This window comes from Myotis brandtii, unplaced genomic scaffold (assembly GCF_000412655.1).
Source record: "Myotis brandtii unplaced genomic scaffold, ASM41265v1 scaffold670, whole genome shotgun sequence".
In the NCBI taxonomy this organism is placed as follows: domain Eukaryota; kingdom Metazoa; phylum Chordata; class Mammalia; order Chiroptera; family Vespertilionidae; genus Myotis; species Myotis brandtii.
The window spans coordinates 95,896-108,433 of NW_005370611.1; the positions used below are offsets into that span (position 1 = coordinate 95,896).

A 12,538-nucleotide genomic window follows, 5' to 3' on the forward strand; every position below is an offset into this window, starting at 1 on the left:
TATGTTGAAATCTGAACCCCTAATGTGATAGTATTAGGAGGTGGGGCCATTGGGAGGTGATTAAGTCATGAGGGTGGGGCCTTCATGAACAGGATTAGTGCCCTTATAAAAGAGGGCCAACAGAACTCCCTAGCCCTTCCACCATGTGAGGATGGAAGAAGTCAGTAGCCTGCAAGCTGGAAGAATGCCTTCACCAGAACCCAAGCATGCTGGCTCCTGATCTCAACATCCTGCCTCCAGACCTATGAGAAATAAATCTGTTGTTTATAAGCAACCCGGTCTCTGGTATTTTATAAGAGCAGCCCAAATAGACTGCGATAGTAATCCTGAGAGGTTATAACAATAAATGAAATCAAACCTCATTGGACCCATGGAGAAGCCCTTGAAAGAACAAAAACAAAAACAAAACAAAACAAAACAGGAAAGAGTTAGGATGAGTGAATTCATGGTGAGATATTATGAAGCATTTAAAACAATCTTGGGGGGGATAAAACCATAGCTAAATTAAATATTCACAGACAGTGACTAAAAAGGAAATTATTAACCTTAGCTATAAAGTCTTATCTTTTTTTCTTTTCCAGAAAAGATAAAATCATTTCAATTTTGCAGCATTCAATATTGCTAGATCTGACTGTTTGGAGAAGAAAAAGTCAGTGAGAGAGGACAGGAAAACTTTCTCAGTTAGCCATGAATTAATTCTGCTGGCGGCACTGACAGCCAAATATTAAGCCCTGTTAGAAACATGGAATCCACATTCACTATGAAGCCCAGGTTCAGACTAAAAACCTGAATCAACGGGATGTCATCTGTGGCATAAATGTGGACATTTATTGGTATAAACGATTTGAGTCTCACGTAAAGGAGGTCCTAATTATCACTGAGTCCTTAAACCTTGTTATATCTGTGCTGATGGGTGCGCTGTCTGTGGAGAGCAGTGGTTTCACTAGAAATCCCTACAACCCCCTGATCTGGTGGAGGCCACACACTGAGGTGGATGGAAATCCACGGAGCGGTGTCAATGTATTTGTGTCCGGTTTCTTTCACCACAGTGGTTTGTTTCCTGATAGGCCCACGTTTCCATGTGAACCGAGGCTCTCCTTCCCACGGGCTCTGGGCATGTAGAGCAAACCCTGGGTGTGGTCCCCGTGGCCATCTGAGAGCTCAGCTGCCTGGGGTGTGTGCACTTTACCCTGATAGCAGCGAATCCTTGGGAGCGAATGGTGCCACAGTTGGGGGTGATGGTAAATTCTTTCGGTTTCGTTATGGGTATTTCCTCCTTGTTCCAAGAAGGTCCTTTGGTGTCTGTATATTGCTCACAGCTTGAAATGCTTTCATGGCCGTCGCCAGGGATGCGCAGTTTGAAGGTCATGGGGACCAAGGAGGTGTTATTGAGGGAACATATCAAGGTGTGAGGAAACCCTGGAAAACAAAATATGGGGTGAGAAAAGCCCCACAATAGCCTCCCTTTAACTTCAACCCCCTCAGCTGCCAGACCTCTCAAATAAATTGTCTACACAATTCAGCACTACTTGCTTAATTCTAACTCTCCCCCATACTGTTTTCAATTGTAAATCAATAAATACATTCATTCATTCATTCATTCATTCATTCAATGAATACTTATTCATTTACTATGCAGCGACAATAGACATAAAATCACCATCCTCCCAAGAGCTGGCCTCTGTTATCAGTTTGCTGAGCAGTCTTCTAGAAAGATATTTTGCATTTAACTTTTGCATAGAAATACAGATCCCCCCCAAATAGAATAATGTTTGCTCTTTTTATTTGTCTGTGTGTGAAAGGAGAAGCCTGTGCGTTTTGCCCGCTGTGTGATCCCGAGCCTGCCAAGACGTTAGATAACTTACCCTGGACCTGTCTGAGGCTCATGCCCTCAGGGTCGATGACACAAAACTGAATCACAGCCTCTACCAAGAGGAACTTTGTGATCTGCTTCTGAGCCAGACAGAGACCAACACATTGGCTTTTACCTCCCTGAGACAAAGCTGCTTTTTCATGCTATAGCTAGCCCTCCTACATCCGGTTCAGTGAGATTCACGTTCCTTTCCAAAGAGATGGGGTCCTCCTTGCCGGGTAAGCAACAAACGGAGCTCTGATTTTGGATCCCCTAGGTGCCCGTTGTATCTGCTACCACTTTCAGAACAAGAATTATCTGTGACCACAGGAGAACAAATAGGCATGCAAACACTACTCTTTCTGCTTTGAACCCTGCGGCAATATTCTACAACTGGCCTGGGAGTCAGCGCTGTAGTATTGCAGAGGACATTTTGAACTGATCTACTCCTCTCCCCATGTCTGAGCCCTGTCTACGCAATAGGGCTGTAGAGGAACCACGTTCATGTCTCCTTTGTGATACCACCCTGCCAATCAACTTGGAAGAAATCTTTAATGAAAAAGAATTGTCTGATTAAGTGCATCTGAAGGATTATTCTTGAAAATTCCAGAGGAACTGCTGGAAAGTCCGTTTCACAATCATATAATTGCTACATCTGACTTACACTCTGATTTTACCCGACCATTTATGGGATACACACTCGTCTAATGCAGGGTGTTCATATTATGGAAGTGGAGCCTATAAAGACTCAGATGGGTTCTTCTAAACCATTGCTCAGACTACTTCCTGAAGCTACTAGTTTTTCTCAGAATACAGGCAATTATAACCTCCTACCTAGAGCAATTCCTTACACCATTACCTGTAATATTGCTTGTCAAAAAGCCTAAAGGAAAGGGATATTGTTGAAGACTAGGATTCTGGTAGCACCAAAGCCTAACAATGTCCTATCTACAGTCTCATCGGAATGCCAGTACTGTACAGTGCAGACCTCTATTCTCCCTTCCTTGGCATCTATGAGGTGAGATATCAAAGTATATAGAAACTCAACATTTCTTCGAATAATTAACAACATGCTTGGTCAGAACGCCTTAAAGATTCACAGCAGCACGTTGATTCCTCTCCTAGTACTTAAATTTGATTTAAAAACAATATTCTCAGGAGATTTGATTTTCATTTAATATGCATATTGTCACCTGACCTAGGAAGCCTCTAAGAAGACTTAAAGAAACTAGGAGCGAAAGATTTTAAGGCAACAAAGGAAAAGTTTTAATTCTGACAAAAGATGCTACACTACTTAGAACATAAGTGTTCTACTAAAGAATGGACCTAAGCTAAGGAGAGTGTAAAATTGTTCAGCAATACCCAGGACCAAAAATTCAATTACAATTCATGGACTTTGGGGGACACATGGGATCTTTTAGACAAGAGATTCCTCATTTTTCTAGTAAAATAAAAATCCCCACCAAGTGAAGGGAAATGTGTTGGCAGATCATTCTGGAAAACAGTTGTAGTCTGTAGAAATAAAGCAGGAAACAGGAGATCAATAAACATCTGCACAACCCATTTTGGACATAAAAAAATGAGCCTCAGACTTAGAAACACCAACATTTCCTAAAGGCAGGATCCTCTGTCCACTTCAATGGTCTTCTGCACACCAACTGTGATGTGCCCCAAAGCCCGAGCTGGTCTTTGACAAACATCACAGATCTCATCATAGAAGAGATAAGGTCGCCTCTGAACAAGAGCTGATGGGAAAAAATTTCCTCGGTAGCTGGATATCACATTCCAGAAAAATTGTGCAGTGAATCATGGGTTTAAATCACACTCCAGTAAACCTTTCAAATAAAAGATGATATATTTAAGAATATGTTCCTGTAATTGTCTGTAAATTCTTTAGATGGATTTGAGCCTCCCTATATAGAAAGGCTGCTGCCATAAATGTGACTAAGAAATTATACACTATAACTTTCCTCCTGGGGAACAGCAGCCTCACACAGAAGAGTTATCAAGAACCTTACAGTGCGCTAACCATTTGATCTAAAATGTCATGATCCACAATTCTTGGGAAATGTACAGCATAAACACAGTATTTCCTCTCTCGAATTGGCCAAGCTCTCTGAGGCTCCTGGAATTCTTTGGGGAAGAGTTTTACTTTTAGTTCTAATGTCCATCAGATCAGGTTAATTTCCTCTGGAACTCATCGACTATTAAACTAGAAAATCCAGGAAATTACAAGTCCTTTATTAGTCTGAATCAAGCCTGCTTCATGCAGACATAACTAAATATTGTCAAGAACCAGCTCATCTATAAGGTCTAGAAGCCGTCCCTAAAAATTCACCCTCAGGACTTCTCTCTTCTTTCAATGAGTATCTGAAAAAATACACCAACAGTCTTCTTTAGGGGCTTCACTGACCCTGGGGTTACCCATAAGGCAGACCTTTGGGTGAAAAGATGCCCAAAGAAACTGAATTATTGGCTGAAGCCATGCAGAAAACACTTTTACTGGAGATCTCAAATGGTAGTTTGCTAATAAAACTTCCAGAAATGGTTGACCTACAGAAATAGATTGCCATTCCAAGCTCCTCAAAAACAAGCAGTGTTTACATGAAGTAGAAAGATTCTGCCCAAGCCTAGTGGAACAAGATTTTGCAAGGTGCCTGACACTTTCCTTTGCCTACTTTGTTCTTTATCATCTGGCTATCTTATTCTCTATTTACTATCTTCAAGTTATGTAATTCTGATATTCCTTGTCATGTCTCTCTTACTGTTAATGATAACTTGCTTGGGTGTGGGCTTTGCTTGTGCTTATTATGACTGCTTCTGCCAATCTTTCTAAGATCTTTATATGATCGTTACAAGAAAGTGTTGCCCTTGACTCCCTACTCTACACCCTCAGAAAGACAATTTAAATAATTGAGTAAAATACTGACAGTTCATACCTGGGTCATGGAAGAGACAACTATCATGCATTTTTTAAATGCTTATATTTATTTCAAAAACTTTGCCCTCAAACCCTAACTTCTCAATCCAAATTGTCCAATTGTCAAATATACTGAGTGCCTGGAGCCTTCCACACTCCTTATTCTCAATCCAACACATTCTTGTGCCTCCTGAAAAATAGTGGCTTTACAGATACCCCCTCCTTCCCCTTTTGGCCGATCACCTGGCACATCAGTGGTTACTTGGTCCATTTTATTCTCTGACTATTCTGAGGATTTATTGAAGCCTCAATGTTCCTTCAGGGACAATTGCCACCCAATTCTATCATCTGACACTCTCATGCTATTGCAGCTTCAGTCAGCCTAATTAATTATTAGATATGTCATCCGACATCTAATCCTATCATCAAAATACTTATAGTTATCTTCCAACATGTTAGATACTAACCTACTTTAGAGTATCTAAACCGTAACATATGGTATCTCCTAAGATCATCAATCCCAGTAGACCCTGATGTCAAATCTACATCTTCACCTCTCACAATAACCTATAACAGACACCTCTTCAGGAATGGAATGGGCCTTAGTGCCAATATGGGGACAATATTACCAACTTTCATTAGCTTCATGCACTCCCAAACCCTACAACAGTCTCTGCAAACCTTGCTTAACTCCACATGATAAGTCTGTCATCCTGAAATAACTAAAAAAATTCCTCCAATTCCTGGCTTGCTCCTGTAACAGTTCTCTTTTGCATCTGGAACTATATGTATCTTGTTGGTCTTTTATTCTCGTGCGAATGACATGCTCACTTTTATCTGCCCCATCAAAGCCCTACTTGCACATGCAGGATAATAATGAAAAGCTTCCGGTAAATAACTGCCCAATGAACTGTGTTTCTTTGTGACGGGCGGTCCAACTACCCGGAAAAAATAATAAGAAATTTCTCTTTTACATCTGGAACTATATGTATCTTGTTGGTCTTTTATTCTCGTGCGAATGACATGCTCACTTTTATCTGCCCCATCAAAGCCCTACTTGCACATGCAGGATAATAATGAAAAGCTTCCGGTAAATAACTGCCCAATGAACTGTGTTTCTTTGTGACGGGCGGTCCAACTACCCGGAAAAAATAATAAGACTTTGTGTTGAAGTCATGAGGACCCTAGTTCCAACTTTGGGATTTGAAAATATCATAAAATAACTTTGAAAGGGTATCATAAAATTGTCTCTAATTTTGGCTGTTACAGTGCAAAATCTAGAAGCACAGAAAAGTAGCTTGAATTAACTGACCCAAGTGGTTTGGCAAACCAAGTAGCCCTAGATCTCCTGTTGGCAAGCAAAAAGGATTATGTTTTTGTTAACATTCCCTGCCACACTAGAGAAGACTAAGGAGCCCATATCCAAACTAAAAGAAAAGGCAACTTGGGTTTTGAAGGGGAGACTCGGGAGTGGTTAAGTTTTCAAATCTCAGACTCGGGAACCTTGGGTCATGGCTCTGTAGAGTGTTCCAGCCTCTTATCCAGCAGCTGTCTCATCGACTGGTTCAATAAGATATTATACAAGGAAAGAAAAATACGCTGCTTCTAATCTTCACCTAAGCTAGTTGGTTACCAAAACTTCTAGACCAAGTCTGAGAAACAGCTGTAGGCCTATCATTAGGACAGCATTTACATCAACACTGCAGAGATGAGCGATAGAGCAGCCTGGACCGTGAATCGGTGGGAAGTTTCCTGAACTAACGGATTTGAGGTGCTTGTTTGTACTCTGTGTTCTCCCTCCAGGGCAATCTGATGTCGGGCGCATCTCCCAATGTCCTTGGGCTGGACTCCGTCTTGAGATGCCTGTGGAAGGATATGCTGCTGTCACGCATCAGTTGCCCAGACCTCCCTGTGGACTCCGTCTGAGCTGTTTGAAGGATGACTGCGTAGGTCTTGGGACACTAATTCACTTCTTATTGTGCAGCCGTCACAGTCACCCTTGAGAGAGGATGCCTTTCTTACTTGGCCACCAGATGATTTTCAAGTTGTAGGTCATTTTTATTTCCTTCAAAAGAGTCTATCACTCAAACATGCCCTACAATTTTGTAAGAATCTCTCCAGCCATTTTCATATTCTATAGGGACAAACAGATAGTCAACTTCATGTATATAGATTTTCCTATGGTATGTATCTTACCCAATATAATGCAGATGGGGGGGGCACTGTATAAATAAATACATTCTGTATAAATAAAACTGTCAGACCCCCAAATGTTAAAGCAATTGATAAAGGCATCTAGTCAGCCTTTTCTAAAGAACTGTTTTCCCCCAAGTAGATGCAAAAGAACTGAAAGTGAAAGTGGGAGACGATAGAACAAAATGGAAAAGTTTGTGGAGCATGGCTTTAGACCAGGGGTTTTCAACCTTTTTAAAAATTATCATCTCCTAAAAAGAACCAATGTGATAAATTAATTTTAAATCAAATAAATTATATTTAATTAATATGATTTAAATCCTATTTAATTTCTCCCTAATGAAGAAATTAAATAGAATTTAAATCATATTAAATTCTCCCCAATGAAGAAATTAAATACCAAGGGACAAGATTCTGTTGGGGAGGGTTGAACTCTGGAGGACCACAAACCATTGTTATATCTAAGTTTTGTTTTAACCTCCAAGAACCCATTTCTGCCTCTTTGGGTGCAATATCACTTGTGTGACAGTACATGATTTAAGCGCACCTCAACTGAAATGCTAATTTCTGCTGTGTGACTTTAGGAAGTTATTTAATCATTCAATGCTCAGTTCTTCCATCTCTAAAATGGGGATCTTAAATAGTACCTCCCCATAGGGTTGCTAAAAGGTTTAAACGTAGTACTGCATGTAATGCACTTAGCAGTGATTGGAATATATAGAAAGAACCAATAAATAGGAATTTTTGCTGTTATCATTTTTATTATTGGGGAAGCTTAGGTGGGAGAAAATGACTTAGAGAAGTAACTGGGTGAGAAGACAACACAAAAATCCAGAAGAGTCTTCAATTTGGAATCGACCCACCACTGAGTTCACTTTGAACTTGAGAGCATCTCTGGGAGAAGGTAGCTGTGTGGCAGACTGGCAGATCAGAATCTGCACATAAACAGAATGTTCGTAAAGTTCACATGGTGGAGTGGAGCAGAAGGCCTTCCACGGTTCCCTGCTGGAAGAGGGGGATGGCTGTGGCCTGACAACTGTTAGTGCCCGGGACGCAGTTCCAACTTTCACATGGAAACGGGGAAATGGCATTGAAATGCCACTTCTGCAGAAGAACAATTCTAGATCCGCTCAGTTTCTACCCATAAAAAAAATGGTAAGAAAGACTCTTTGCAAACCTTTATCCTCCCCTGTAGAGAAAAGTAATTCTTCTCTGTTTCTAATTTAAAATGAAAAATACTCACCAAAGGAAACATCCCCAAAGTGCAGAGCAGGGACATTGAAGTGGAAGGTGGGTCCGATGACACAGCCTCTGGAAGCAGGAGCACAAGGAGGGGAGTGGGAGAGAACCAGTGAGCGCAGGTTCAATCAGCAATCCGAGAGGGTCAACTGAAAACCCCCACGCGGCATTAAATCAATGGTCGAATCTAAGGTTTAAGAAAACTAAGAGATGATGGTCTAACACAGCGGCTAACTCAGGCAGGAAAGGAAAAGCATAGGTTTAATCATATGAGGAACATCAAAGACTATTAATACCACCAGGATTCCTTGTCCCACACTTTTATAAAACTGTTTGAGGCCAGTTCCTCCCATTCACTGGCTGTGAGCTTGGCTAGTCACTGCCTCTACAGGCTTTCATTTCTTTTCCTCAGGCATAAAGAGGAGGACTGGATTGGTGACTTTGAAAGGACTCTTTACCCAAATGTTGGTCTATTTCTCTCTCAGTGCAAGGCCTCATGACCAGCAATGCTCGGTGGTTGAGCATCGACCTATGAACCAGGAGGTCATGGTTCAATCCTGGTCAGGTTATATGACTGGGTTGTGGGTTCGATTGGCTTGCAGGAGGCAGCCGATCCATGATTCTCTCTCATCATTGATGTTTCTATCTCTCTCTTCCTCTCCCTTTCTCTCTGGAATCAATAAAAAATATTTTAAAAATAATGAAATAAACACAGGCATACCTCAGAGATATTGCGGGTTTGGTTCCAGACCACCATAATAAAGCAAGCATCAAAATAAGGTGAGTTGTAATCTTTTTGCTGGTGGGGGTTGGGGTCTTGCTTTTTATTTGTAAAAAAAAAACCAACAACCCGCAACATCTGTGAAGCACAATAAAGAAGTGCAATACAATGAGATATGTCTGTAATAGATTCTACAGCTTCTAGTGTGCCAGGCATTTAATGTTAGACACGCAGATACCAGCCAACACCTAGGCATAAATCTCCTTATTCACCCAGCTCCAGATACTGGTGATGCAGGTGTGGCTCACCATGCTGAGTGCATTGGTGCCCTGGCAATACTGGCTGCTACAGAGCTGACCATAATGTGGTGAGAGGCTGCAAGTGTGGGAGGAGCCATGACAGCAAAGACTCAATGCAGCAAGTTTCCATTCAAAAAGCCTTTCTCAGGACCATGATAATGACATGTGGTTTCAAAAGAAATGGCTGGTACTCAGCAAGGAATTAGGATCTAGCTGAGAAGGAAGTCAAACCAGCCTATGGATTAAATTCTTGACTTGTAAAAGAATTTTTTTCGGGGGCGGGGAGGAGGGGGATAAAATAACAGATCAAAAGTGTCTAAAAGGCACAAAGGGCTAAAGAAAGTAAGAAAGAAGCTTACAAATTTGCACAGAGCAGTCATATAATCAGTGAAGTAGAGAGAACCAGAGTTAAATCACATTTGTTCGAAGGCACACACAACGAGGGAATTGTGGCTGAGTACCATCTGGACTTAGATATGGTCACATTCATTCTAACAGGGATTCTGAATATTAGGACAGTCTCTGCCAAGACTGTGCCCTCCATCACTGCAGTGGTCTGGTAAAATTATAAAAACTAAAAGTTAGAGCGATTGAATTACTATGACATGTTAAGTGAAATATTTTGAAGACAAAATATATCTGTGCTACGGTTAAAACTTTATAAAATTACGTATATAAATATTTGAAGGAAGAATACTGTGCATGAGTAATTTTTTAAAATCACATTAATTTTGCAGTGTTGTTTATCCAGCTACTTAAAAAACTGTATCATGTAGTTGACGAATCAATAGAACAGCAAAAGCCCTTCAACTTTGTTCTTATTTTTTCAAAATTGTTTTTAGCTATTCTTGTATTTCTATATGAATTTAAGGATCAGCTTGCCGATTAATGCAAAAAAGGCAGCTGGGATATGTGATAGGGATCATCTTGAATCTACATATCATTTGGGGAGGTATTGCCATATGAAGTCTTCCAACCCATGAACATAGACGTCTTTTCATTTATTTAGGTCTTGTTTTGTAGTTTTCAATGTACAAATCTTGCACTTTTTTTGGTTAAATGTATTTCCAACTATATTATTGTTTTTGAACCTATTGTAAATGGAATTTTCATAACTTAATTTCTGAATTTTCATTATTATTGCCTAGAAATACAATTGATTTTTTAAAAAGTACGTTTTTATTGATTTCAGAGAGGAAGGGAGAGGGAGAGAGAGAGATAGAAACATCAATGATGAGAGAGAATCACTTATAGGCTGCCTCTTGCATCCCCCACCTGGGGGATAGAGCCCACAACCCAGGCACGTGCCCCCGACTGGAATCGAACCTGGGACCCTTCAGTCCGCAGGCCGATGCTCTATCCACTGAGCCAAACTAGGTCAGGCACAATTGATTTTTGTATGTTGATCCTATACCTTGCAGTTTTTCTGAACTCACTTATTAGTTCTTTATGAGTGTGTGTGTGTGTGTGTGTGCGTGTGTGTGTGTGTATTCCTTAAGATTCTTTATATACAAAATCACATCATCTGCAAACAGAGACAGTTTTACTTTTCCTTTCCAATCTGAATGCTTTTTATTTCTTTTTCTCAACTACTTGCCTTGGACAGAAACTCTAGTACAATGTCGAATAGAAGTGGCAATGCAGACCTCCTTGTCTTGTTCCTGACCTTAGTGAGAAAGCAGTCTGTCTCTCACCATTAAGCATAAAGTTAAATGTGAGTCTTTCATAGGTATTCTTTATCATGTTGAGGGATTTCCTTGCTATCCCTGGTTTGTTGAGGTTCGTTGTTTTTGTTTATCTTTTTAAATCATGAAAGGGTGCTTAGTTTCGGTGAGTACTTTTTCCACGTTTATTGGGATGATCATATGGTTTTGGGCCTTTATTCTACTAATAATTTATGCTGTATAACAATAATTTCCCTATGTTGAGCCAAATTTGCATTCCTGGGATAGATTCTACTTGGTCATTGTGTATAATCCTTTCTATAAGTTGCTGCTTTGATTTGGTTTGTTAGTGTTTTGTTAATTTTTGTGTCTGTAAATGTCTTCAGTTTCTTTTCTCGTGATACTTTTCTCTGATTTGGGTATAGGGTAATACTGGCCTCAGAAAATGAGTTGGAAAGTGTTCACACCTCTTCTATTTTGGGGGGAAGCAATAATTTGTGGAGAATTGATGTTAATTCTTCATTAAACACTCAGTAGAATTCTCCTGTGAAGCCATCTGTTCCTGGGTGTGTGTGTGTGTGTGTGTGTGTGTGTGTGTGTGTGTCAGGGTGCGGTGGGGGTGGTAGTGGTTCTATTTCAATCTCCCTAAACTATTATAGGTTTATTCATATTTTCTATTTATTTTGAGTTAGTTTTGATACTCTGTATCCTTCTAGGAACATGTCAATTTCATCCAGATTCTTTAATTTGTTGGCATACAACTGTTCGTAAAATTCCCTAATAATTCTTTTCATTTCTGTAAGGTTGGTAATAATGCCCCTTCTTTAATTTCTGATTTTAGTACTTTGAGGCTTTTCTTCATTTTTTTCTTGGTCAGTTTCATTAAAGTTTGTCAATTTGTTGATCTTTTCAAAGAACCAACTTTCACTTTCATTAATTTTCTCTATTGCTTTGCTCATTAATTTTCATTCTAATCTTTATTATTTCCTTCCTTGTACTTGTTTTGAATTTTTTGCTTCTTCTTTTTCAAGCTTTTAAGGCAGATATTTATATTATTGATTTAAAATATTTCTTCTTTTTAAATATAAGCATTTAACAGCTATTAATTTCTTATAAACACTACTTTCACTACATCTCAAAAGTTTTAACATCTTCTGTTTTGTTTTCATTTATCTCAAAATATTTTAAAATTTCTGTTGTGATTTCTTCTTTGAACCATTGGTGATGTTTCATTTTCACATATTTGTGAATTCCCTAAATTTCCTTTTATTTTTAATTTTTAATTTCATTTCTTTGTGGTTGAAAACACATTTGTATGACTCAAATCACTTAAAATGTATTGAGACTTGTTTGATGGCTTAACATATTGTATATCCTGGAAAATGTTCCAAGTGCACTTGCTGGGTGGAATGTTCTGTACGTGTCTGTTGGCTCTAGTTGGTTTACTAGGATATATTGTTCAACTCTTATTTCCTTTATGGTCTCCTGCCCAGTGGTTCTATCAATTATTCAAAGTGAGGTACTGACATTTCCAACTATTATTGTTGAATTACCTATTTCTCCCTTTAGTTCTGTCAGCTTATGCTTCATGTATCCTGGGGCTCTGCTGTTAGGTGCACATATGTTTATAATTGTTATATCTTCTTGATG

The 12,538-nt window shown here is 39.5% G+C and overlaps 1 protein-coding gene across 1 annotated transcript in view; it reads right to left on the minus strand.

Moving 5' to 3' along the window:
• The window catches only part of LOC102243406 (hydrocephalus-inducing protein homolog), a 128,518-nt gene that overhangs the window by 40,230 nt on the left and 75,750 nt on the right, over positions 1-12,538 (minus strand). The window contains exons 11-12 of the mRNA XM_014529142.1: positions 8,209-8,276; positions 1,190-1,419 (exon numbers count right to left, since the gene is read on the minus strand). Of these exons, the coding sequence (XP_014384628.1) occupies positions 1,190-1,419; positions 8,209-8,276 (298 nt within the window). The remainder of the gene's footprint in view (positions 1-1,189; positions 1,420-8,208; positions 8,277-12,538) is intronic.